Raw genomic sequence first — 24,085 nt, 5'->3', positions numbered from 1 at the left:
ACTACAGAATTAAATTGAGATAACGGAGATCAGAGAGTTGCACTCAGAGCATATTTTAGCAAACACATTGGCTTATATAACCTCTGCTTTGACCAAGCAGAGTACTGATATTAAAGTCAGACCTTCACTAAACTCTAGCTGGGTTTGACTGTATGAAGTTGAATGTGATGTATTTTTGTTACCACTAAATGTCAGCTGATAAAAAAATAAGATAGCCAGAAGTGGTTTCTATTTTAGCTACATATTTTGTTCTCCTTAAGTACCCCATGTAATACTTTTTTAAAAAAGAAAAACTTTAAAATGTGTCCATAAAATGTATATTGACATTGGATAAAACACAAAAAATGCAAAAAACCCCAACCTAATGAGTGAAATAAAATACTTGAGTCATTATTCTTCTGTACATTGGGCTATAGAGGGTATAAATAATATAGTGCAATAATCTTTAAATAAAAATTGTTATATAAATAAAATAACTGTATCAGAAGAATAATGATATTGCACATGGAGGAGACATATTGAACATTTTCCCCACTGGATTTTCCTCATCATTAACTAATATATGATCATAGCTACGCCTTCTCCATCATATTAACTCAAATTATGGTCTTTAATATATCCATCTGCATTTCTAAAGCACCTATCACGTCTATACAATGCGAGGGTCATATATGTTAGCAGAAAATAGAATGTTCACTATGGCACCAGTCCTGCAAGGAGCTCTGACTTCAGTGTGGCTCCATGCAGATACATGGGATCCCCCTGTGCAGACCTCTGGGTGGGATGACAGCTTGCATTTGGAATTTATGCCTGGCTCAGAACACATATCTTCTAAATTAATTTTGCTTTTAAAAGAGTTCTGTCTTTGCGTAATATGAATGCAAATAAAAACAAACACCACCACCACTAGTTTTTCAAAATGCCTAGCATGCTAAATGCCTAGCACTGGATTTTTATCCTAGAAAGGCAGCAAAGAATCCTGTGGCACCTTATAGACTAACAGACGTTTTGGACCATGAGCTTTCGTGGGTGAATACCCACTTCCTCAGATGCACGCATTCACCCACGAAAGCTCATGCTCCAAAACGTCTGTTAGTCTATAAGGTGCCACAGGATTCCTTGCTGCTTTTACAGATCCAGACTAACACGGCTACCCCTCTGATACTATCCTAGAAACTAATTCCTGAACATCATGTTTCTCAAAGAAAGTACTGAATCCCCTTAGGTAAGTGAACAACACTTTCTTTTTAAATGAATGTACTGCTGTTATGAAAAGTGTACTTTTTAAGCCTGTAAAGAAATAATAGCACCCATTTTACAGCACTTCTTTGTTCACATGCATACAAGCACTGCTTTGATAACAATTTTCCCTCTGATCAGATGATCAGTGTCTAAACGGAAATTGGCTTTTCTTTTTAAAGACCAAACTCTTCTCAACATTGACCGTTCCATAGAAAAGAAAGAGTTCTTCACTTATATTTTGCACAAAAAATGTAATGTGTGATTTGAAGATTATAGGTCAGCTGGTATAAACTGGAATAAAACTAATAATCTACCCCAGTATACACTAAATACATCAGTCCTTCTTATTAGATTTCTATGTTGCTTATAACAAATACTATCCAAACACAGTTATTCACAAATATACGAAATGGCAAAACTCCTATTGACTTCAGCACGAGCAGGTTTGGGTCTGTAACACCCTCCTCCACAGCCTTGCAGCCTCATTCAGTGCTTAGTAATAAGTATATTTGGAAACTGACTCATGGCAAAAATTCCTTGCTCTCATCTTTATATGCTGAACTATTTTAATTGAACCACACCATCTCAAAGGACACTATAACTTTTCTCTACCCTACGTCTGTTCCTAAGGATGAAAATGACGAGCTGAGCAAATGGAGAACACTATGGTAGCTGTTTATGCATGTCCATGAGTGAAAACACATCTAGTAGGTCACATTTTTTGCCTACCAGCCTTGACAGTGTCATTCTTTTACTGTTTATGTATCCAAGCCACACAACAAGGGGTCAGAGTCTGATCTGAGTTACAGTATGATATAAATCTGAAGTCACTCCATTAAAGTTAACATAGTGATCGTAGATTTTCAGTGTAATTGAGAGGAGAATCAAGCCAAAGATTTTGGTATGAAGTGTATTGTTATAGACACGTACTAAACAAATTATGTTTGCTGGCAACTGAACCAGCTCTATTTCGGATACAGTCTTACTTTCAGATAAATGAAATTCATAGCCACATATCTGAAAGTCACCATTATGCCTACGTTCACCAGTTTCTAAAGATACACAATGATGCAAGCTCACATTCTGAGTGAAGGCAAGCCATTGAACATAAATCTTATTTTAACGTCATTGTGGTTAAGAACTCACTGGGTTTCCACATACAATGGATATGCTTTTTCATGTCTTGTATAATCAGCTACTAAGTATCCTTGTTGAGTTACAGTGACTAATTTTACTTGATGCCCACTCAAAATGAAAAGAAGCTACCATTTACTTTAGACAGGCAATATTTTTCTATTATTATGAATGCTGCATGTCCAATATCCACATTATAGAATGAATACAGTACAGGATATTTATCTGTAGCACTGCCTCAGTTCCCCTCTCTTTGTTCTCTTCCTAAACTAATACTCCACTTATTTTGTACAATAAACTCCACCTCATACCATACCACATTTAAGAAATACTTTATAGCATAAGTCTCCACACTCTATTTCCTAGAATAACAGATTGTACAAACATACTCTGCTCCCTATTGCAACACGCTGAACCAATACTCCATACAATTATGAGCTCCACGCACATACTCCAAAAGCACGGGCTGCTCTTGGATCTGCCCCAAACCAGTACTGCCATGTCCACTAAACAATTAACTAGTCCACTGAATTCATATCAAGAAACCCACAGAGCCGACTGAAACAATGAGTAAGATTTAAAAAAAAACATTAATAAGAGAGAAAAAAACTCCCTCAAAACAAAAGTCCAACAGGGTTGGCGAAGGAGTGTAAGGATCCCACTCTTCTCTCCGCTGACTCTGCACTCACCTGGTGACATAAAATGGTCTGTTGAACCAGTCGGGCGTAGCCATCCAAGCGGACTCCAGAGTTGCTTCTGCTTCTCATCTCCCTAAGACCTGGGATTTTTGTGTCTCTCTCTTTCTGTGTGTGTGCCTCCCTCCCACACTTCAGAGCAGCAGGAAGAGAAAGAGCGGCTGGGATCCTCTCTCTGAAGCACCTCTTATTCTTCCTGGTTCATTCATGCAGCAAGCTTGCCTGTGACACTCGCTAGCAACTGATGCCCTTGTTCCAAAATAAACAGAACAGCTGTCAACAAAGCAGGGATTATAGAGAAGGTTTACCCCTTCATCTGCATGCAAACCCTGGCCAGATTAACCTGGCCAGTAATCAATGTGCATACTGCACCATGGACATTATCTACATGCTCCTCACATAATCAGAGGCCACAAATGATTAATTTATTTTCTCGATATGTTCACACCACTATGAAAGAAAAAAAGAATTCAGGCCAAGAACAGAGTGCACTGTTTTAAACACCTAACACACATATATTACATACTGCAATACATTACTTCTGTCATATATAATCCTAGTTATGACAAGTCTACATGCTATTATTATGATACATAAGCAAGCAATATTACTCCAGTGTAGAAGGAATATATATGACAGAAGTAATATATTTCATTTCATTTTATAACACCTAAAATGAATGGGCAAGTTACTGCCCCATATGAACTGTGTTTATATGGATACAATCATCCTTTGTATGCAATAAATGTAAGCGATTGTTTATAGCTTCTGTGTTGTAACCCTACCCATGGATAGGGGATCAGTCCAGAGGGTAATACAGCTCTTTAGTTCAATATCTAAGAAACAGACAGGGACACAATAAACTGTAAAAACAACAAGGAGTCCTTGTGGCACCTTAGAGACTAACAAATTTATTTGGGCATAAGCTTTCGTGGGCTAGAACCCACTTCATCAGATGCATGGACTGAAAAATACAGTAAGCAATATATATACTATAGCACATGAAAAGATGGGAGTTGCCTTACCAAGTAGGGGGTCAGGGCTAATGAGGCCAATTCAAATAAGGTGGAAGTGGCCTATTCTCAACAGTTGACAAGAAGGGGTTAATATAAGAGGGAAATTACTTTTGTAGTGCTAAGGAGGCCAGTGAAATCAAGGTGGAAATTGCCCATTTCCAAGAGTTGACAAGAAGGTGAGAGTATCAGCAGAGGGGAAATTACCACTTTTTGTAGTGACCCATCCACCCCCATCTTTCTTCAGGACTTATTTGATATTTACCCTTTCTTGTCAAAGGGTTTCCCTCTGCCTCCCAAGCCTGGGGAGAAGATGGAGTGGTGGGAAAGGGGGATGGGATGGGCAAGAGAAGGGGGCATGGGAAGCGAGGGCAGTGGGAAGCAGCTCCACTGCTCCATGCTCCAGCTCTGGGCTCCGCTCCAAAGCCCTGCTGGGAAGGAAGGGGGTGGGATGAGTAGATGGAGCAATGGGGAAGGGGCATGGGATGGGAAGAGAAGGGGATGGGGGAAGCAGGGCCAGGGGGGAAGAAGGGGGTGGGATGAGGAGGAGATGGAACGGTGGGGAAGGGGCATGGGATGGGAAGAGAAGGGGATGGGGGAAGCGGGGGTAGGAGGGAAGCTGGAGCCCAGCATGCAGCATCCCTTGGCAGAAATTGGGGCTCCCCTGTTAAGCAGACCCATTGAACCCTCCCCCTGACAAGCCCCACCTCCCCTGCCTCTGTACCACCCCAATGACCCCCCTCCCCATACACCCTCTCCACTGAGCTCCAACCATCTAGACCCCCCACCCAAATGAACATCACCTCCCTTGCACCTAGCCCCACCCCCGCTGAGCCCCAAACACCTTCACCTGGATCCCCTGCAGAGTCCCATTACCCCTGCACTTGGAACCTCCCAATGAGCTTCTGTGCATCTAGATCACCCACTGAGCCACCCACACCCAGAGTGCCCCACAGAGAACTCTCTTACCCCCACCTGGATCCCCCCACACTAAGTCCCTCTGCACTTGGATCCTGCTGCTAGGCTGAGCCTACTCACCCACACCTGGAGCACCTGGCACAGGGGGGCAGGGCCCCAGGGTGTTTCTGGGGGCAGGCCTGGCCCTTCCATTGAATCAGGGTCGGTTGCAGCCCCTCACTGCCGAGTCCCTGTCCCTATCCCGGGGTGGGGGGAGGCTGCAGGGTAATCTCCCACCTCCATGCAACCAGTGGCCTGTGCTCCCCACTACCATTTTGGAGACTCATTTCTTTGACAAAATTTGCAGAATTTTAAAATATTGTGCTCCAAATTTTTAATTTTTTGGTGCAGAATCCCCTCAGGAATATGGGGTGCTGTGCAGCTGTGATGGTGGGACTGTGATGAAGGTGGTGGGCAATGGGGAGGTCTATAGGCGGGGGGGGGAGGTGCTGGGAGAGCAGTGTGGTGTGCAGGGTGCTGTGCAGTTGCGGTGGGGGCTGGGCGTAGAGCTCTGTGGTGGAGGTCTCTGAGCAAGGGCGCACTGGGCATAAGGCTGGAGCACAGGAGCAGTGCGGGCCCGCTCTCAAGGGGAAGGGGCATGCTGGCAGCACAGGGCTGGGCAGACCAGTATGCGTCTGGCAGCTGCGGGTTTGTATCCAGTGCCCTCCTGCTGGGCTGCACAGAGTGGGACTGCTCCAACCACACTGTGCATCATTGCCCCCAGCCTGCCCTTCACTCTGGAGACTGACCGTCCCGTCCCCCTGCGCCTTGTCCCATGGGGACCCACAAATATGTTGGGCACTGGGCCCACAAAAAGTTAATCCAGCTCTGTCCAAAGCTGCCGCATTCCAGAGGGCGTGTGTCACAGCCAGCGATGCTCCGACTCGCCTCTTCGCCAGCTGATTAGAATTTCACACACAACCCGGCCCTGGGGGTTGGGGACCGGGGTGGGGGGGACTAATTTGCTGTAATCTCAATATCCGATGGGGCTGCAGGGACTGGCCGATGGCTGCTTTGCCTGTTTCCTTTACGACGGCTCCTGCCACCGGCCAACAAGCGCCTTTCGCTGCCGGATCCCGACTCGCTCGGAAATGCCTGTCAATGTGGGTGTCACCCGTGCGGCGAGATGTGCGCAGCTGGGCGCTCTGCAGCCACTCACCTGCCGAAGGGCAACCGGGGGGCCCATCCTCTGCCTGCCCCGCTCCGGCCCGCTGCCGTGGGAGGAGGAAGGGATCGCCCAGCAGCAACCCAACCCGCTGCCCAGGCTAGGGGCTGCGGGGGCGGGGAAGGCAACCCAGCCCCCCGGGCCCGTGCAGTCCCCCCGCGGGCAGGCCCCGGGCCGTTCGCACCCAGCTAGGCGCCCGAGCCCCGGCAGGCTGCCGAGTGACAGGTGCCGCCGCGAACACCAGGCTGCAGAAGCCGGCGCCGCTGCAGCCGGGGGAGGGGAAACCTGGGGTCTGCCCGCCCCGCCCTCCCGCGGCAGCTCGCTGGCGCACAGGCCATGCAAGGACGGTAGAGCGGCTGGCACCCAAACAGAACCACCGCTTGTTCGAGAAACGAAAAAAAAACCCACCTCGCCACTGAGCTCGTTGGTGCTGCTAATAGGCTTGAGTTAGGAGGGGACTTTCTCTTGGGTGTATTTTTAAAGCCCTTTGACATCAATAACGGCGCTACGCTGCTGTTAGGACCCGGGCAGCGGCAGCCTAGTTCTCAGCGGGGGCAGCGGGCGAACTGAGCGTGGCGCTGCGGGAACGTCCCGGGGCCGCCAGTGAATTCCCTACAGCCCCCAGTTTTTGTGAGCTAGTTACAGACCAATTCAGTGACTGGAAATCTGAATTTAAACTGAACCATTAATACACACTTTAAAAGCTTATACAGTGTATGATAAAATGTGTGTATCTGAAAAAGTAGAATAGATTTGAAAAGTATGAACATAGACTAGCTTCCTTGCTTCCTTATACAGCTGTTTTTTATGATGTCAGTGCATTCATTTCGGTGATGTTGGCCAACCTAATAATTTCAAATGATGATTTGTAAGCAAAGTCTAAATGAGCTCTCCCTGACAGCTAGTGATGAGCTGGGGCTGCGGGGAAAGGCTTCAGGGCCAGATTATATTGACGTTCACACCTAATCTACCTAGGTATCCAGCAAACAAAACTGTGTTGTCCAAGTGATAGATTTTGGCTGGGGCTGGGTTACAAACCACTTGAATGTGGGGGTAATGGGGGATGAAATGTTCTTATTGTATGAGTAAAGGGCAGTAGAACTGTAGCCTGTGATGATTTGAAGGCATCAAGAGAGAGGGTGGGGACCTGTCCCTCTCCACTGTTTAAAGTTAGAGCTGATTAGGCTCCATAGATAGTCTTTTGTTCTGTTAAGTGACCACTGCAGCTGAAATCACTGACAATCAGGTCTAAGTGCTTAGTCCTGTTGTGGGGACAGTGTTCCTGTGAGGACAGTGTTTTTGTGTAAGAAACAACTCAGACTGCACTAGCAGCGAGTGAGGTTCCCGCACTGAGAGCTCAGTTGAAATCACTGAGAGCTGGTGGAACCTCGAGACCAGCTCATAGAGGTCACAGTGGCAGATGGCAGCAGAAGGTGACTGTGCAGGGCCATTGGCAACAGAGCGGTGGAGTGAACGGTGGCACAATGAACAGACGTGGCCAGAGCAAAGAGTGAGCAGCTGGAGGAACAAGAAAGGTGCCTTCTTGTCCCCCAACTGGAAGGTGTACTCATGTGAAAGCACCTCTGAACTCTGAGTCTTCACTGACCAAGGACAACACAGGTGAGTGGAGTGCGGTGGAGGGAAAAGTGAGGGGCATGTTAAATAAACATTTGTTTGTTGGACTATATTTTGGTCACTTTGCTCCAGAATGCTTGATTTGTGACTGGGAATGGAAACTTATATAAATATGTTTCCTAGTAGGCCAAGATTTTTAAAATGCATTATTTGCCAAGGTTGTTATCTCACATTGTTTCTATCTTGGGAGGTCTTTATTTTGGGGAGTTTCTGTACTAAACATTTTTATTATTATAATTAATTTTTACATAAGAATGGTCATACTGGGTCAGACCAATGGTCCAAATAGCCCAGTACTGTGTCTTACAACAGGTCAAGGCCAGGTGCTTCAGAGGAAATGAATAGAACAGGTAATCATCAAGTGACCATCCCCTGTTGCCCATTCCCAGCTTCTGGCAAACAGGCTAGGGACACTCAGAGCATGGTGTTGTATCCCTCCCCATCCTGGCTAATAGCCACAGATGGACCTGTTCTCCAGGAATTTATCTAGTTCTTTTTATAATCCTGTTATAGTTTCGGTCTTCACAGCATCCCCTGGCAAAGAGTTCCCTGGGTTGATTTTATAATGTGTGAAGAAGTACTTCCTTTTGTTTTTTTAAAACCTGCAGCCTATTAATTTCATTGGATGACTGCTAGTTCTTCTGTTATGTGAAGGATTAAATAAAATTTACTTATTCAATTTCTTCGCACCAGTCAAGATTTTATAGATTCTATCATATCCCCATTAGTCATCTTTTCTAAGATGAAAATTCCCAGTCATTTTAATCTCTCCTCCTGTTTCATACCCCTGATCATTTTAGTTGCCCATCTCTGTACCTTTTCCAATTCCAATATATATTTTTGAGGATGGGTGACCAGATCTGCACACACTATTCAAGGTGTGCAGGTACCATGGATTTATATAGAGGCAATGTGATATTTTCTGTCTTATTATCTATCCCTTTCTTAATGATTCCCAACATTGTTTGCTTTTGTGACTGCTGCTGCACATTGAGTGGATGTTTTCAGAGAACTATCCACAATGACTCCAAGATCTCTTTCATGAGTGTTAACAGCTAATTCAAATGCCATCATTTTGTATGTATAGCTGAGATTGCTTTCCCATGTGCATTACTTTGCATTTATCAACTTTGAATTTAATTTGCCATTTTGTTTCCCAGTCACCTAGTTTTGTGAGATCCCTTTGTAGCTCTTCGCAGTCTGTCTGGGACTTAACTATCTTGAATAGTTTTGTATCATCTGCAAATTTTGCCACCTCACTGTTTACCCATTTTTCCAGATGAATATGTTGAACAGTACTGGTCCCAGTACTGACCTTTCAAGGATACCACTATTTATCTCTCTCCATTCTGAAAACTGATAATTTATTCCTACCCTTTGTTTCCCATCTTTTAACCAGTTACTGATCCATGAGAGGACTGCCCTCTTATCCCATGATGGCTTACTTTTCAAAAGTTAATTTAAATTAAATACATTTTTTTAATTTTTTTTCTTTTTTTAGAAATCTAGATCTGTTATGTGTTTTGGTGTAACTTGCATTTTCCCTATGTTAAATTTGCATAATCCTAACAAAACATTTACTTTATTCATATCTCTTTTATATATCTCATTGGACCTGACACCCCCCCTATAAATTCGAACACCCCCCCCCCCAATTTCAATTCCTGGGAAACCACTGGGTGCCGCCTTGTTGTGCCGGACCCTGTGTCCAGGCGGGGGCGGCCACGCTGCTGCGGGAAATCTCTCAACTCCTCGCCAGAGCGCCGCCACCCGTCCTTCTCTAGCAGCTCTGGAGTCTCATGCACGCCCGGGCAGAGCCTGCGTCGGAGCCCAATCTCCCACCCAGCTGCTCTTGAGCTATTTGGTGTGTTTGTTTTCTGAAAGCCCCAGCTCTAGGAGTCATGTTATTAAGAAAGAATCTGGCATTTCATTTTAAAAAAGTTCTCATGGCGGCTGCGAAAAGTTGGATACTGGGAACCCTGAAGGATCAAAACACAGGGGTAACTAAAGAGACACAAGCATTTATTGGTATGTTGGTTTTTTTTAAGTCTCAGACTTTTTCATGCAGTTACCTGATTTTGGGGATTGCCTTACTCATGATAGCTCAGTGGATTGAGCATTGGCCTGCTAAACCCAGGGTTGTGAGTTCAATCCTTGAGGGGGCAATTTGGGGATTGGTCCTGCTTTGAGCAGGGGGTTGGACTAGATGATCTCCTGAGGTCCCTTCCAACCCTAATAATCTATGTTTCTATGAGTTTTGAACACTGGAGGGGTGGCAATAGTGAATTTAGTAATATGGAGTGGGGTGGCTCTCTCTAAAGAGATTCCTGGAAGAGTTTAAGAGCCTGCATGTGCAACCCTTACAAACATGCTTAACTTTACTAGCATGAGCAGTCCATGTGTCTGAAGTCAAAGGAAGTACTTATGCTAGTAAGGCTAAGCACGTGCATAAATGTTTGCAGGATGCGTGTCTAGGGAGGCTTTCAGATTCAAGGAAAATTTGACTCCTTATTTACCTTTAACAATGATCAATATGTATAAAGCCTAAGACCAATAGGAATGTTTCCATTAAATAGTTATTTTAAAAGTTCTAATTAACAGGCTGGTAGGAGGGGGAGTCTAAGAACCAATACACTCTCCCCTACAATATTTGTGACTCAAGTTGTGCACTCACAAGCTAATGTAATGTTGTGTGAGGCAGCTTGCAAGATAACAATCTTAAAGATCGAACAGTGTGTTAAGGCATAAGAAAGTGAAATTAACTAGAAAGTCATTAGAAACAAAAGTGAAAACGAGTAGCCTATTCCCATTGTCCAAGCTGAGAAATGCAAAAATAACAATAAAAAGTACAAAGTAAATTAGATTTTATGTTTTTTTTATTTAATATTCTAAGATGCCATTAGCAAAAGTAAGGACATTTACTTGAATATGAACTGTTTTTTAACCTGAAAAACAAATTGGCACTGAAACCAGATTTGAGATTATGACCATCTGTCTGGTGCATTCAACTCTAGTGTTTTATTTTTTAATTAATTAATGAAGATAGAAGATTTACACTATCCAGTTGTAAATGAAACTGTTTTTCTTATAAGCAGTCATTAGGGATGTAATGGACAGCTGAAATGTGCACTTTTGGCCAGATTTACCACTGTTACTCTTGTTTTACACTGGTATAACTCTATTAAAATTTGTGGAGTTTCCCAATATGGCACAGAGCAACTGTCTTGATTTCAAATAAAGATGCCTGACCTGCATGTGCGCAACAGACAGTTGCAAAACCTGTAATTCCTTGCCCGTCCACTGGCTCCCTCCCCCCACCCCTAAATAGAAAAGAATCAGACCTGTGAGTGGCTGTTTAACCCCATAAGGGAATTTTCAAAATAGTTGAAGGCACAAAATCTACTCCTAAACACCTTCAAGGGATTTGCATGTGGAATTAAGAATGTTATTGAAAAGCATTCATGTTGTAATACTCTGTTTTTGACATGATTCCCAAATTGATTGTAACTGACTGTAAAGGTAGAGAAGATGTAAGGAAATGGAGACCAGAGAATTCAGTCTTTGTACTTTGGAAGCGTTGCTGTATACAATACAGGATGGGGTAAGGAGAATTACTATGCAGAAGTTCCTTAAATCCTCTAAACAGAACCCTGAATTGGAATTTAGCTAACAATTTAGTGGACGAGGCACAATCCCAGAACGGAAGGCAGCTCACTCTCCCATAGCCATATTAACTCTGTAGTGCTAATGGAACGGAGTACAGTACAAGTAATAAACTTTTTTTTAATCACTAAAGTCAACAGACAAGACTATGAATACACACAGGGGCCAGATCTGTCAAGTAAGGTAGTGCCATTTTTTTAGATGATACTTGGCTGTTGTTTTAAGATTTGAGATTCAAACTGAAGGGAGTAGGGAACACCATTTTCCCCTGTTAAAATAGTTAGTTTTGTAAAACATAGAGGAGAAAATGGATGGGAGTTTTCTTTGTTCAACATTCATGATCACAGATTTTTCCTATTCTCAAATCTTTAGAACAGCTCAAGTATGGACTTGATGGCTTTGTTTCTGTTGAAGCAGTACACTTATGACCAATGGCTGCTAAGTGTTAAGCAATAACATAACAGCACTGACCTGCCTCAATAGTTAGATGTGTTGACAGGTACAATGTTAAAAGTCTAGCAGAACCTAAAATGTGCAGCTGTTTCTCAATACTTCATCCTGTCTCTGACTGGCTTTGTTGCATGACTCTCTCTGTATTTTAATGTGCCCATCACCATGATTTATAGAAACCTGATATCTTGTTAGGATATCACATGAATTCCCAACTCAAATTGTATATGTAACAAGAGAGAGACAAAGTGGGTAAGATAATAGCTTTTACTGGACCAACATCTGTTGGTGAAAGAGACAAACTTCTGAGCTTACACAGAGTTCTTCTTCAACGCTCAGGTGACTCATCTTGTCTCTCTAATATCCTGGGACCAATGTGGCTACATTACTGCATGCAGCAATATTTACCAATAAGCACAACTCGTTAACTTTGAAGGTTATAACCCTTATCCTTCCAAGTCCCTCCCATATTCCGTTTTTGTGTTTTTCCAATATAGGCTGTTAGCTCATTAGCACGAGGACTTGTCTTTTTTTCATCTGTCGGTAATGTCATGCCAACTGTGATACTAAGCACCCCTCTATTCACACCCTGCATGCTATTGTAATTCTCTTTGTACAAAACATGCCTTTCAGGTATCATCTGAAAACTAGTAACTCATAGGTCAATAATATTCTTGTGTGACACATGTACATAATGGGCATTAAGAGTTATGAATGTCAGCTGGAATTATAACTGAAGTGTGCATAAACCAGGTATGTCGGGGAAGTTGTTAAATAAGTCTATCCTAAACGGAAGAATGTGAGTTTAGCCCAATTTATATATGATCAGTAAACAGACCCATCAAGCTAACAAAGGGTGGAGGCAAACCTCACATTAACAAACTGGGGAAGAGACAGCATGGCATCTCCACTCCTCAAAAGAGAGATGCTTGGTCTGAGTTTTACTTTTCAGAAGAATCCACTGCAAAGGTTCACTGGTCTATAAAGACGGGGGGGGGGGGTGCTGAACCTCAAGTGATAAGCAATTGAATCAAATGATTCCATACAATATTACTGAATGATCAGATTGTATTGAGTGAGGTCTTTTCTGAAAGCTTGACACACTGGTTCTTAATATCATTATGAAAAGTATGTATTGGCACTCTGTGGGGGATTGTGGATGCTCATTGATATTGGACTGTGCAGTCTGCCTAGACAGGAGGGAATGTCATAACTATCAACTTGTCTCCTGTGTAAATTAAGCACCGTGGAATAAAAAACAATGGAAGCCCCATTTATGTAGAAATCATTCAGGGGGATGGGAAGCCCACAGGACGAGAAGAACAGCATGAGGTCCCCTGTCATGGTATAATTCCCCACTCTGAACCTTAGCGTCCAAAAGATGGGGTACCAGCATGAATTCCTCTAAGCTCAATTACCAGCTTAGAACCTGTAGCACTGCCACCAACCAAGAATTCCAGTGCCTGGTACACTCTGGTCCCCCCAAAACCTTGCCCGGGGACCCCCAAGACCCAGACCCTCTGGATCTTAACACAAGGAAAGTAAACCCTTTACCTCACCCTTGCCTCTCCCAGGCTTCCCCTCCCTGGGTTACCCTGGAAGATCACTGTGATTCAAACTCCTTGAATCTTAAAACAGAGAGGAAAATGCACCTTCCCCCCTCCTTCTCTCTTCCCCTCCCAGATTCTCCCTGAGAGAGACAGTAATCCTAACATAGAGAGAAATTAGACTCTCTCTCCCCCCTCCCTCCTTTCTCCCCACCAATTTCCTGGTGAATCCAGACCCAGTCTCCTGGGGTCTCACCAGACTAAAAAAACAATTAGGTTCTTAAACAAGAAAAGCTTTTAATTAAAGAAAGAAAAAACAATAAAAATTATCTTTGTAAATTTAAGATGGAATAGGTACCAGGGTCTTTCAGCTATAGACACTGGGAATACCCTCCCAGTCTAAGTATACAAGTACCAATTAAAATCCTTTCAGCAAAATACAAATTTGAACTCCTCCCAGCCAAATACACATTTGCAAATAAAGAAAACAACCATAAGCCTAACTCGCTTTATCTACCTAGTACTTACTATTTTGAATCTATAAGAACCTGTATCAGGGAGATTGGAGAGAAACCTGGTTGCACGTCTGGTCCCTCTGAGCCCCCAGAGTGAACAACAACCAAAATCTAACAGCACACACAAAAACTTCCCTCCTTCAAGATTTGAAAGTATCCTGTCCCCTGATTGGTACTCTGGTCAGGTGACAGCCAGGCTCACTGAACTTAACCCTTTACAGGCAAAAGAGACATGAAGTACTTCTGTTCTATTAACCCTTGACTATCTGTTTATGACACCCCCTGCCTCTTGAAACAAGTTAATTGAACTTTGGAAGATATAAGTAAGGACAGAAGCCATCTCTGGCATCCATCACTAGACAGACACAAGAGAAGACAAGGTTACTCACCCTGTGCAGTAACTGAGGAGAATTTGTGATTGGATGGATTATCTCCCTGCTTGCAGAGGTGTGCCATCATTACCACACATATTTTGGAAAACACCAATGGTGCTGTCAAAATGCCAAAAAGTAGAACTTTGTATTGACAATGTTCTGTTCCCAGAGTAAATCTGAGGAACCTCCCATGAGTGGGATGTATGGTTATGTGAAAATAGGTGTCTTGGAGGTGAAGGGCCAAGGACCAGTCCCCCTGTTCCAGTGCTGGTGTTGTTATTGCTAAAGTGACCTTCCTGAACCATTGGACCCTTACAAATTTGTTGAATTTTCTGAGGTCTAGAATAACTCCATCCTCCATTCTTTTTCTGGATTAAGAAGTAGTGAGAATAAAACAGCTTCCCACTGTGTTGTGATGGTACCATCTCCACAGCACCCAGATTTTGGAGGTGGTTTAGTTCTTGCCATAGAAGATGTTTGTGAGAGGGGTTCCTGAAGAGGGACAGGGAGGGAGGGAGGGTAGGGGGGATGGAGGTAAATGGTATCAACTAGCCAGTGTGGATTATTTCTAAAACCTATTTGTCTGTGGTGATGGATTTCCACGCCAAATAGAAAGGAGTCAAAAACGTCCAAAATGGAGATGGTCAGTGATGGTGTCAGCACTGAGGAATGGGGGAGCTCTCTTAGGCCTTTGACCAAACCCTCAAAATTGTTGTTTTGCAGAGGATTGCTGGGACACCAATGATTGAGCTGGAGGTGGTCGATACTTTGGAAGTCTCTGTCTGAGCTTTAGTGTGTCATATTGCCTCTGTTGTTGGGTGTATGGGACAGACCTTGTACGCTGGGTTGGATAGTATTTACCTTGTTCTTTACTTGATACAGGTGTGTATATCCCAAGGGAATGAAGGATCACCCAAGTGTACTTCAAAGTGTGGAGGGACTTGTCAGTCTTTGCTGCAAACAGCTTCTGGCCATCAAAAGGGAGGTCTTCCATGGTGGGAACTGGACAGGTTGAAGCCATGAAACTTGGCACATACCATGGTATTGGGCTGTGGAGTGTACTGCCATGTCTGCTGCATGTAAAGACGCTGTAAGGAAGTCCAGGCTAGGAGATGGCCCTCTGGGATGATGGCCTTAAACTGGTCTCTTTTGTCCTATGATAGTCAATAAAGTCCATCAGTTTGGAATAATTTGTGTGATCATATTTCGCCATCAGTGCGGCGTAATTGGCAATCCAAAATTGAAGAATGGCTGATGAATAGATCCAGCTATTTCCACTCTTTGTCATATGGGGTGGATCTGGGTTGGTGTTGTCTTCCTCGTTATTTGACTACATCAACCACTAAGGAGTTTTATGTGGGGTGAGAAAATAAAAAGTCCATCCGTCTCCTTCGAGGGGACATAATATTTTTTTTATCCACTCTCTTGCAAGTGGATAGTATTGTTGCCAGGGTCTGCCATATGTTTGTATCCGGCTCTAGAAATGCTTCATTTATCAGAAGTGCAATTTTCAATGGAGATGAAGTTTGGAGAATGTCCAGTAATGTATGTTGGAACTCTCAGACTTCCTGTAGAGGGATTGCTAGGCGATTCTTTTGATGAGCTCTTAGAAATGTTTGAAATCATCTGCAGCTGGGGGTGGCGGGGGCATTATGGCCTCATTGGGGAAAAAGAGGAAATGTTGACTGGTGGTGTCGTTTCTTGTTCCAGGGCCTCCTCTTGTTCTTCAAAGCTTTCCTCAGGGTGCTCTGATGATGCAGCCACTGAAAGTAGTGGGGAAGATCTAATCCTCTCCCTGTAGGAGCTTGGGGGCCAGGGTATTATTCCCTGTATGCCACTCAGTAGGGCCAATGCATGGGGAATGGCAAAGGCATCCATGGCTGGCCATACCAGGTTTGGGTGTCAACCCTGTGGTGAGATTTAGGCCTAATGCTGAAGTGAGGATGGGAGAAGAATAGTGTGATGTAAAAGAACCCTTGTCCTCATTGTCTTCTTCCTCACTGGAAAATGAAGGGGTCAGAAGTGAGGTGGGTTGACGTGGTACTGTGCATACAAGAGATACATCAGTATCGAAGAGTGGTGATTACAGCATCGCTGAGATAAGTATGGCTGATGCTCTTTTCCTTGCTGCCTTTTTGGAGGAGTGAGCCTTCCTCTATGAGGAGGGTGAAAGTTGTCTTTCAGAAGGGGTTGTAGGAGACTGTTGTCCGGGGTGTGGGTGTCTACTGTTTGGGATCGAATGCTGATCACAGAGACTTCTCCATCCAGATAAGTTTAAGACCTAGGTCTCTGGCCTTTCTGGCCTGAGACTTTTAGTTGCTTCAGTGAGAGCACTTTTGTGGGACATGTGCCTCACCTAGACACTGGATGCACTGCAAGTGTCTAAGACCAGGATCGCCTCCTGGCAGGAAAGGGAATGCTTGAAGTCCGTCAGATTGTAGTGGTTCAGCCCTAAGGGTGAACACACATTATTCTAAGGGGTATTCAAACTTGGGGGAGGGGGAAAGGAAGGGAAGAACATTTGAATGAAAGAAATGGGGAGAAGGAGATAACTAAATCTAACTAGAAAACTAAAAGACTATTCTAATCCTAAAGATAACTATTGATTTTAATGCTGCTGGGAACTTTGTCTAAGGCCCAGGGTGGTTGAGAAGGAAAAGAGAGGAGGGGTCTAGTCACGCTGCGCTAGTTAGGCACCGAGATGGGGAGAGTGAATGCACAACTCAGATGAGCTCTGTTGCTGAGATTCTCTGACCAAAGGCGCCAGGACACACATTCACCTGAAGTGGAGCACCCACAGGGACATTCCTTGAAGAACAGTGCTTTTGCAAGCTGAGAAAGACGGGTCCTTCAACCAAGGAGGGGCTGACGTCTCTAGAACGGAATATTGGTGAGAGACTTGCTTACATAAAGATCTTTCACCTAAGAAGACAAGGGAAACAAGCACCTTATACTTCTGTGAAAAGTCCTGATGGAGGGAAAGTCAGCCATAGCTGGGAAGAAGGAAGATAGGTGAGAGAAACCATCACAAAGCCTATGTCTTACTAGGTTAAGTTTTAGACTTTTAGATTATTTTTACTTTTATTTGCTTGTAGTCTTTTAAGAATATAAGAATGACTGTACTGGGGCAGACCAAAGGTACATCCAGCCCAGTATCTTGTCTACTGGCAGTGGCCAATGCCAGGTGCCCCAGGGAGAGTGAACCTAGGCAATGATCAAGTGATCTCTCTCCTGCCGTCCATCACCACCTTCTGACAAACAGAGGCTAGGGACACCATTCCTTACTATCCTGGCTAATAGCCATTAATGGACTTAACCTCCATGAATTTGTCCAGTTCTCTTTTAAACCTTGTTATAGTCCTAGCCTTCACAACCTCCTCAAGCAAGGAGTTCCACAGGTTGACTGTGCGCTGTGTGAAGAACTTTTTGTTTGTTTTAAACCTCCTGCCCGTTACTTTCATTTGGTGGCCCCTAGTTATTATATTATGGGAACAAGTAAATAACTTTTCCTTATTCACTTTCTCCACACCACTCATGATTTTATATACCTCTGTCATATTCCCCCTTAGTCTCCTCTTTTCCAAGCTGAAAAGTCCTAGCCTCTTTAATCTCTCCTCATGTGGGACCCGTTCCAAACCCCTAATCATTTTAGTTGCCCTTCTCTGAATTTTTTCTAATGCCAGTATATCTTTTTTGAGATGAGGAGACCACATCTATACGCAGTATTCAAGATGTGGGCGTACCATGGATTTATATAAGAGCAATAAAATATTTTCCGCCTCATTCTCTTTTTAATACTTCCTAACATCCTGTTTGCTTTTTTTCCTTTTTTTCCTAGCTTTATTCCTTCTTACTCAGCATTACTTAACCTCTGCCCTATTGTTAATAAATTTGTTTTATTTTACTAAAAACCAACTCAGTGAGGTGTTTTAAGGGAAGGATGTACTCACTCCAGTTAAGTTAATAAGTTGTATCATGTTTTTGTGTCTTTAGAGGAACAAATGAACCATATTATTTCTATGAACTGTCCAGGACAGGGCTGGACACTTCAGGGCACATGGTTTTGGGAAAATACAGAGTGTGTGTTGGGCTCACCCTGCAAGTAGTAACCAAAGCTGGTTGAAGCCAGTGTGCGGCTATGGCTCTAGACAGGCTGCTGGGGTCAGAGCTGCTGAACCAGGGCTGTTTAGCACACAGACATTTTGGGTTGACCTGCATGCTGGTAGCATTGTGAGCGGCCCAGGTTGGGAGCTACAATAGCAAAGAATTGCGAGGCACCCAACATTACAGGGAAGATGATGACACAATTCCTCACTGGTCTGGATTGAATTCCCAAACCCTAATGCCATCACAGTATTTGTCAGTAATAGGTCATGCAAACCCTGTGGCACAGTATAAATAGTATTTTGGCAGCAGCTACCTATCAAGATAGTAGCAGAGACTAAAAGAGTTCTGGGTTTTCTTTCTCTTCCCCTCCCTCTTTTCCTGCTTGCTGCAACTCTCCAGCTGTCTGTCTTCAGTTGGGATGCTTTCACCTACACAGCTACCTCTCCCCTACTTGGCAGACTGGCAGCAGAAGCAGGCATTTCTAACTCTTCCCCTCTCTCTCTCCCCCCCCCCCCCCAAAGCCACCTGCCCACTTCTATAAAACACAGGCATTGGCAATACAACAAGCAGTGTCTTACTGAGCATTGTAACATGTTTTCTAATCACCTTGACTTCAGTAGCAAGCAGTTGTTTCTTTGGACTTGTGTAGACATAAGAAACAGTCCAAGGAAAGTGTTTCCCTCTGCCAATTCAGTAGACTGTCAGCCAAGCAGCCCTGGTGGTCAGCCTTTCAACCCTGTTTAGAAAAAATTCTGATTAGCAGAAGATGCCATTTAAATAGCAGTGCTATTGTTGGGAGAACTGGAGAGTCCAGCTTGTTCCTGGACAGGCACACATCTGAAATGGTTGTATAAGTGCAAATGATTAGTAATTTGTATTACTTAAAATTTTGATTAATACAGCCCTAAAATATTTAAGCGATGCACTGGCATTTAACATGCTTTCTGTAAGGCAGTATGAGACATATCAGATGAAAATTTAGACAGAACATCTCTTTACCCACTACCAAATGAGTTCTTACAAAGGTGGTTGTACAAGCATTTTCTCAAGTGGGGTAATAGGGGGAGGTTGTTCACTGAGCTAAAGTGATACAGTATATTGGACAATATTATGTGACAATGCTAGACATTTGAATTCAAGCTATAGATTTTACTTTATCTAACATTATCATCCAAAAGCATTATTATATATGAGAGATGTTTACTTATTTTAATAGAGAGGGGTATGTAGGTGACAACTCCTATAAGCAAGAAATCAAACGAAAAGGATAAAAAATGCAAGGAGGACACACTGGATGCAAAAATAAAACCAAGTTAAGAATCCAAGCAGTTTAATGGTGGTGTAACAAGTTTTTTTTGGCAGGAAATCAGAATACTTGACAGAAACAGCTGTTTGGTACTTCTCATACCATGTTTTTGCCTCCAGCAGACTCATAGGGTGGCACGCACCAGCTCTGGGTGGGTTCATGTTCAAACCTCTATGAAGAGTAGGGCTGCTAAAACCATGAAAGATGGAACCTAAACAAATATAGAGGGCCTGATAGAATTTCCTCGAATAGGACAGGTAGCCTGAATCATATTATTCTAAGAAATGTAAATAGATAATTTATAATTGCATATTATCTAAATTAAATACATATTATCTAAATGTCCATTACCTACTACAAATTTTTTTGTTTACATTTGAAAATATAAAATTATTTAGTTTTCATGTATTTATAAGAAACAGTGCAAAGGCCCCTAAGACAAATAGCCAAAGCATTCACTGAAATGCATGCCTAGATTATTAATGTTTGTACTGTGGTACCATGATCATTCTTACATGTGGTTCACATGCAGTTACAACTCTTATGGGTAAATAGAACAAATGTTTTAAATTTGTCACTATACAAATGCACTCAGGGCAATCTCAGAAATAGATGACAAACAGAACCTATGTATTGTATCAATACAGAAGGATTTTACATTTGTCGAATGTTCAGAGTTCAAATTGTTGCATTGCAACAGAGTCCAAAGTAGGAGGCAGTACCAATGCTCACCACTCTAGAACAGTGTTTCCAGGGTTCCCCAGGGAATGCTGCAAGTGCACCAACCTTGAAGGAAGTACAGCATTTGTTCTTCCTCTGTAGGGGGCAACATAACCCAGCCCCCTAGTAATCTCCTTCACAGGGGCTGGTACTAGTGTGGGTACTGGCTGGTAGAAGTCTTTGCACTCCTGGACCCAAGGTCTCCAGCTGCACCCAGACTTTGTGCAAGAACATAAGGAGAAAGGCAGCATTCTCTATCTATTATGAGATATTATGCATATAGCGCCTAATCCTGCTGTCCTTATTCAGGCAAGCATAAGAATATAATAATGGCCATACTAGGTCAGACAATGGTCCATCTTGCCCAGCATCCTGTCTTCTGACAATGGCCAGTTCCAGATGCTTCAGAGGAAATGAACAGAACAGAGTACTTTATCAAGTGATCCATCCCATCATCCAATCGCAGCTTCTGGCCGTTAGAGGTTTACGGATACTCACAGCATGGGGTCGTGTCCCTGACCATCTCGGCTAATAGCCATTGATGGACCTGTCCTCAATGAATTCTTTTTTGAACCCCATTACAGTTCTGATCTTCACAACATCCCATGGCAATGAGTTCCACAGGTTGACTCTGTGTTGTGTCCTGTTGTTTGTTTTAAACCTGCTGCCTATCAATTTCATTGGGTGACCCATGGTTCTCATGTTATGTGAAGGAATAAATAACACTTCCTTATTCACTTTCTCCACACCATTTTCGATTTTATAGACCTATCATATCCCCGCTTAGTCATCTCTTTTCCAAGGTGAAAAGTCCCAGTCTTTTTAGTCTCTCCTCATAAACGCGCACTGAAGATCATTAGAAGTTTTAGTTGAGTAGGTAACAAGTAAACACTGAGTAAGGACCTCAGGATTTGACAGTCAGCAGAGACCAAAAACAAATAGAAACCTGAATTATAGCTCAGGATGTGAGAGAAACTGATCTTTTATAAAAATTTAATAATGAAACAAACGGTTGGCTACTAAATAATAACAGGTACTGTTTTTTTAATGATAATTATTTTTCTTTAAATATTGCAGTTATGAACTGGCTGCATATTTATTTCTGTTACAGCCACTGGGAGTGAAATCATGTCCCCACTGAAATCAATGGCAAAACTCCCATTGACTTCAATGGGGCCAGGATTTCACTCCAAGTATATAGCTAGTAGCCTATTGCCTACTTTATCCACCACTCCCTCCTGCGGAGTTTTATCCCTTGACAAGACACCCATGCACTGTATTCCTGGCTCCCAGTCAGTGGTTCTATAGTGACAGTTCATATTTACAGTTCTCTGTCTTGTGAACATCTTCACACTGTAACCACTGTAAATTATTTCACATACTGAACAAATTACCTATAAATATATAATGTAGAATGCTTCAGAAGGTAATTGAAATAATCAACTTTAACTACATTCTAACAATAAATTTAAAACAAAATATCAATTTTTCTATACAAAGGAATATTTTAAAATTTATATTACAAGAAATAAATATAAAAATAGCATAAAAATGCTTACAGATGGATACTGTTTTGCTTATTTACAATGCTATAAAATCTGCATCTATAATCTTAAAAATGTTGTAGTAGACAATTTGAAACTAACATTTTGAAAGATAACTTAGAATCTTGTTTAAGTGTAATTTCTAGTTACCTACATTTACATTTACAATACTATGTATTGTATTCAGATACACTAATTGTAGTTATATTGAGAAAATAAGAGTCTAAAACCAAACCTTTCTTTAAACCTTGTGGGGGGAAAAGGAAGAATGGAAAATCAAATTGGAAATTGTACCAATTGTGATGTAGTATCTGAAGTACCTTTTCAAATAGTAGCAATGACTTTTTAAATAATTATAACTCTCCTTATCAACCCAGTATACGACTGCCTCAAAGCTCCGGTACCGTCTACAAAACAAGGATCAGTTTCTAGTCTTCTCACATTATGTAAAATAGTTAAAGTAAAAATCTGTGTTTTACAGTGTAAAACAATGTGCTTTCAAAAAAAAATCACATTTGCTTAATAAAATGTAGGCTTCCCCTCTTTGAAGTCCTTCTGAGTGAGACACGGGTTTTTTTGTGGTCTGCATCATCCTTCTCATGAAATACGAGCTGCTTTCCTGAAAAGTCATGAAGACACACATCGCCATTCTGTACATTGAAAGAAACACCATTCTTCTCACTGGAGACATTACCTGCGAAAATAAAAGCATGGCACAAGTCAGAATGATTGATAGTGAAAAGGCACCAAAGATATGCATATTTCTTAAAAATTTCAGTGAGTATACTGAGAACATTCATATTTCATTCTTCTTTGCTCCCTGGGATGAGTTTTAAGTAAGGATTTTTCTGTAATTAATTGGTTGTATAATAATTTTCACATGTGGCCTGAGGACAGAATTTGACCTAAACTGTATAGATCATTACAGAGAGGGCCAAATCCTTCTCACCTTACTCATACAATTATCTCCCACTGATATCTTGTCCCCATATTAGTCAAACAACATGTGATATAATTTATATATTTATGGTGGCTAATTCCAAAGCGCAAACAAAACAAAAGGGAACCAACTGACTTACACCAAAATGAAAAATATATGTGCTAAATTAGCAGTACATAAAATACAGTATAACAAGAAAATTCAAATAATCAGAATACATCAAATGAGATTAATTACTAGGATGGAACCCAGAAAACAATAATTAAAACAATTTTGAATGAAAACTTTAATTTTTAATTTAATGTTTTTTTAAGAGATTACCTGCTTTGCAAGACATCTGGAGCACTGAGCTTTTACCTCTTTTAAACATGTCTTGTTTGTGGAATTTACTTCTTTGAAGCATATGAAATACAGGTCTTGCACAGTGTGCATCCAAACCCACATACGGATAGAAAGTTTGAGTGTTTCTGGTGCCACCACAGCTATGAACAAGTATACTTGCACTCACTGTGATTTATCAGCTCAGTGGAGCTTCGAGAAAACTTAAAGGGTTCCAGAATTCCTGAAATTCTAAGAGTCCTAAATCCTTGGGTATGGATCTCCTATCTCTGTACATTGCATGCTAGATACTTCAGTTGTCTTTTAACTCTCTTTCTTTTGCATTTATTTTGTTTTTCTGATAATAAAATCCAGCTGCGTAAACACTTCAAAGTAGAGTTTCTGCAGTTCTTTCTTGTAAAGTAGGCCAACTTGAAAGAGCTGTCAGAAGTCAGCCATAGCATACATGCTTGCTAATATTTTATGTAGGCCTTTTAAGGACTGTGTTATGTGTTGTAGCCAAATGATTTTCAAAGTTCCAAGGTATTTCACCACAGTTACTACAATTGATTTAATTAAGTCAAAAGAAAATTACGAATGCATTTTAAAACAATTTTCCTCCATGCATTCTTAGTGAGCCAGAGGAGATGACAAGATATGAAAACAGAACAAAAAAAGGATGTGGGTTGATTGTGATGAAAAATATGATGTTAAGGGGAAACAAAATGAACAAACTCTTCCTTTGAGACAGAGTGTTTTG

General features: G+C 42.2%; 2 protein-coding genes across 12 annotated transcripts in view; both read right to left on the bottom strand.

Moving 5' to 3' along the window:
• The window catches only part of PHKA2 (phosphorylase kinase regulatory subunit alpha 2), a 70,077-nt gene extending 63,682 nt beyond the window's left edge, over nucleotides 1-6,395 (bottom strand). For 2 of the 3 annotated variants that reach the window (XM_050936470.1, XM_050936472.1), the window contains exons 1-2: nucleotides 6,201-6,395; nucleotides 3,066-3,320 (exon numbers count right to left, since the gene is read on the bottom strand). In XM_050936470.1, the coding sequence (XP_050792427.1) occupies nucleotides 3,066-3,143 (78 nt within the window). In that variant the 5' untranslated portion in view covers nucleotides 3,144-3,320; nucleotides 6,201-6,395. Of the gene's footprint in view, nucleotides 1-3,065; nucleotides 3,345-6,200 lie in introns of all 3 variants that reach the window. The other variant, XM_050936471.1, reaches the window with a different exon arrangement.
• Nucleotides 6,396-19,810: 13,415 nt separating this feature from the next.
• The window catches only part of ADGRG2 (adhesion G protein-coupled receptor G2), a 101,781-nt gene continuing 97,506 nt past the window's right edge, over nucleotides 19,811-24,085 (bottom strand). For all 9 annotated transcript variants that reach the window (XM_050936473.1, XM_050936476.1, XM_050936481.1 and 6 more), the window contains one exon: nucleotides 19,811-22,761. In XM_050936473.1, the coding sequence (XP_050792430.1) occupies nucleotides 22,577-22,761 (185 nt within the window). In that variant the 3' untranslated portion in view covers nucleotides 19,811-22,576. The remainder of the gene's footprint in view (nucleotides 22,762-24,085) is intronic.

The sequence above is a fragment of the Gopherus flavomarginatus genome, chromosome 1 (genome assembly GCF_025201925.1).
Source record: "Gopherus flavomarginatus isolate rGopFla2 chromosome 1, rGopFla2.mat.asm, whole genome shotgun sequence".
Taxonomy (NCBI): domain Eukaryota; kingdom Metazoa; phylum Chordata; order Testudines; family Testudinidae; genus Gopherus; species Gopherus flavomarginatus.
Note: the sequence above shows the minus strand (reverse complement) of the source record. Positions and strands in the feature narration are given on the sequence as shown.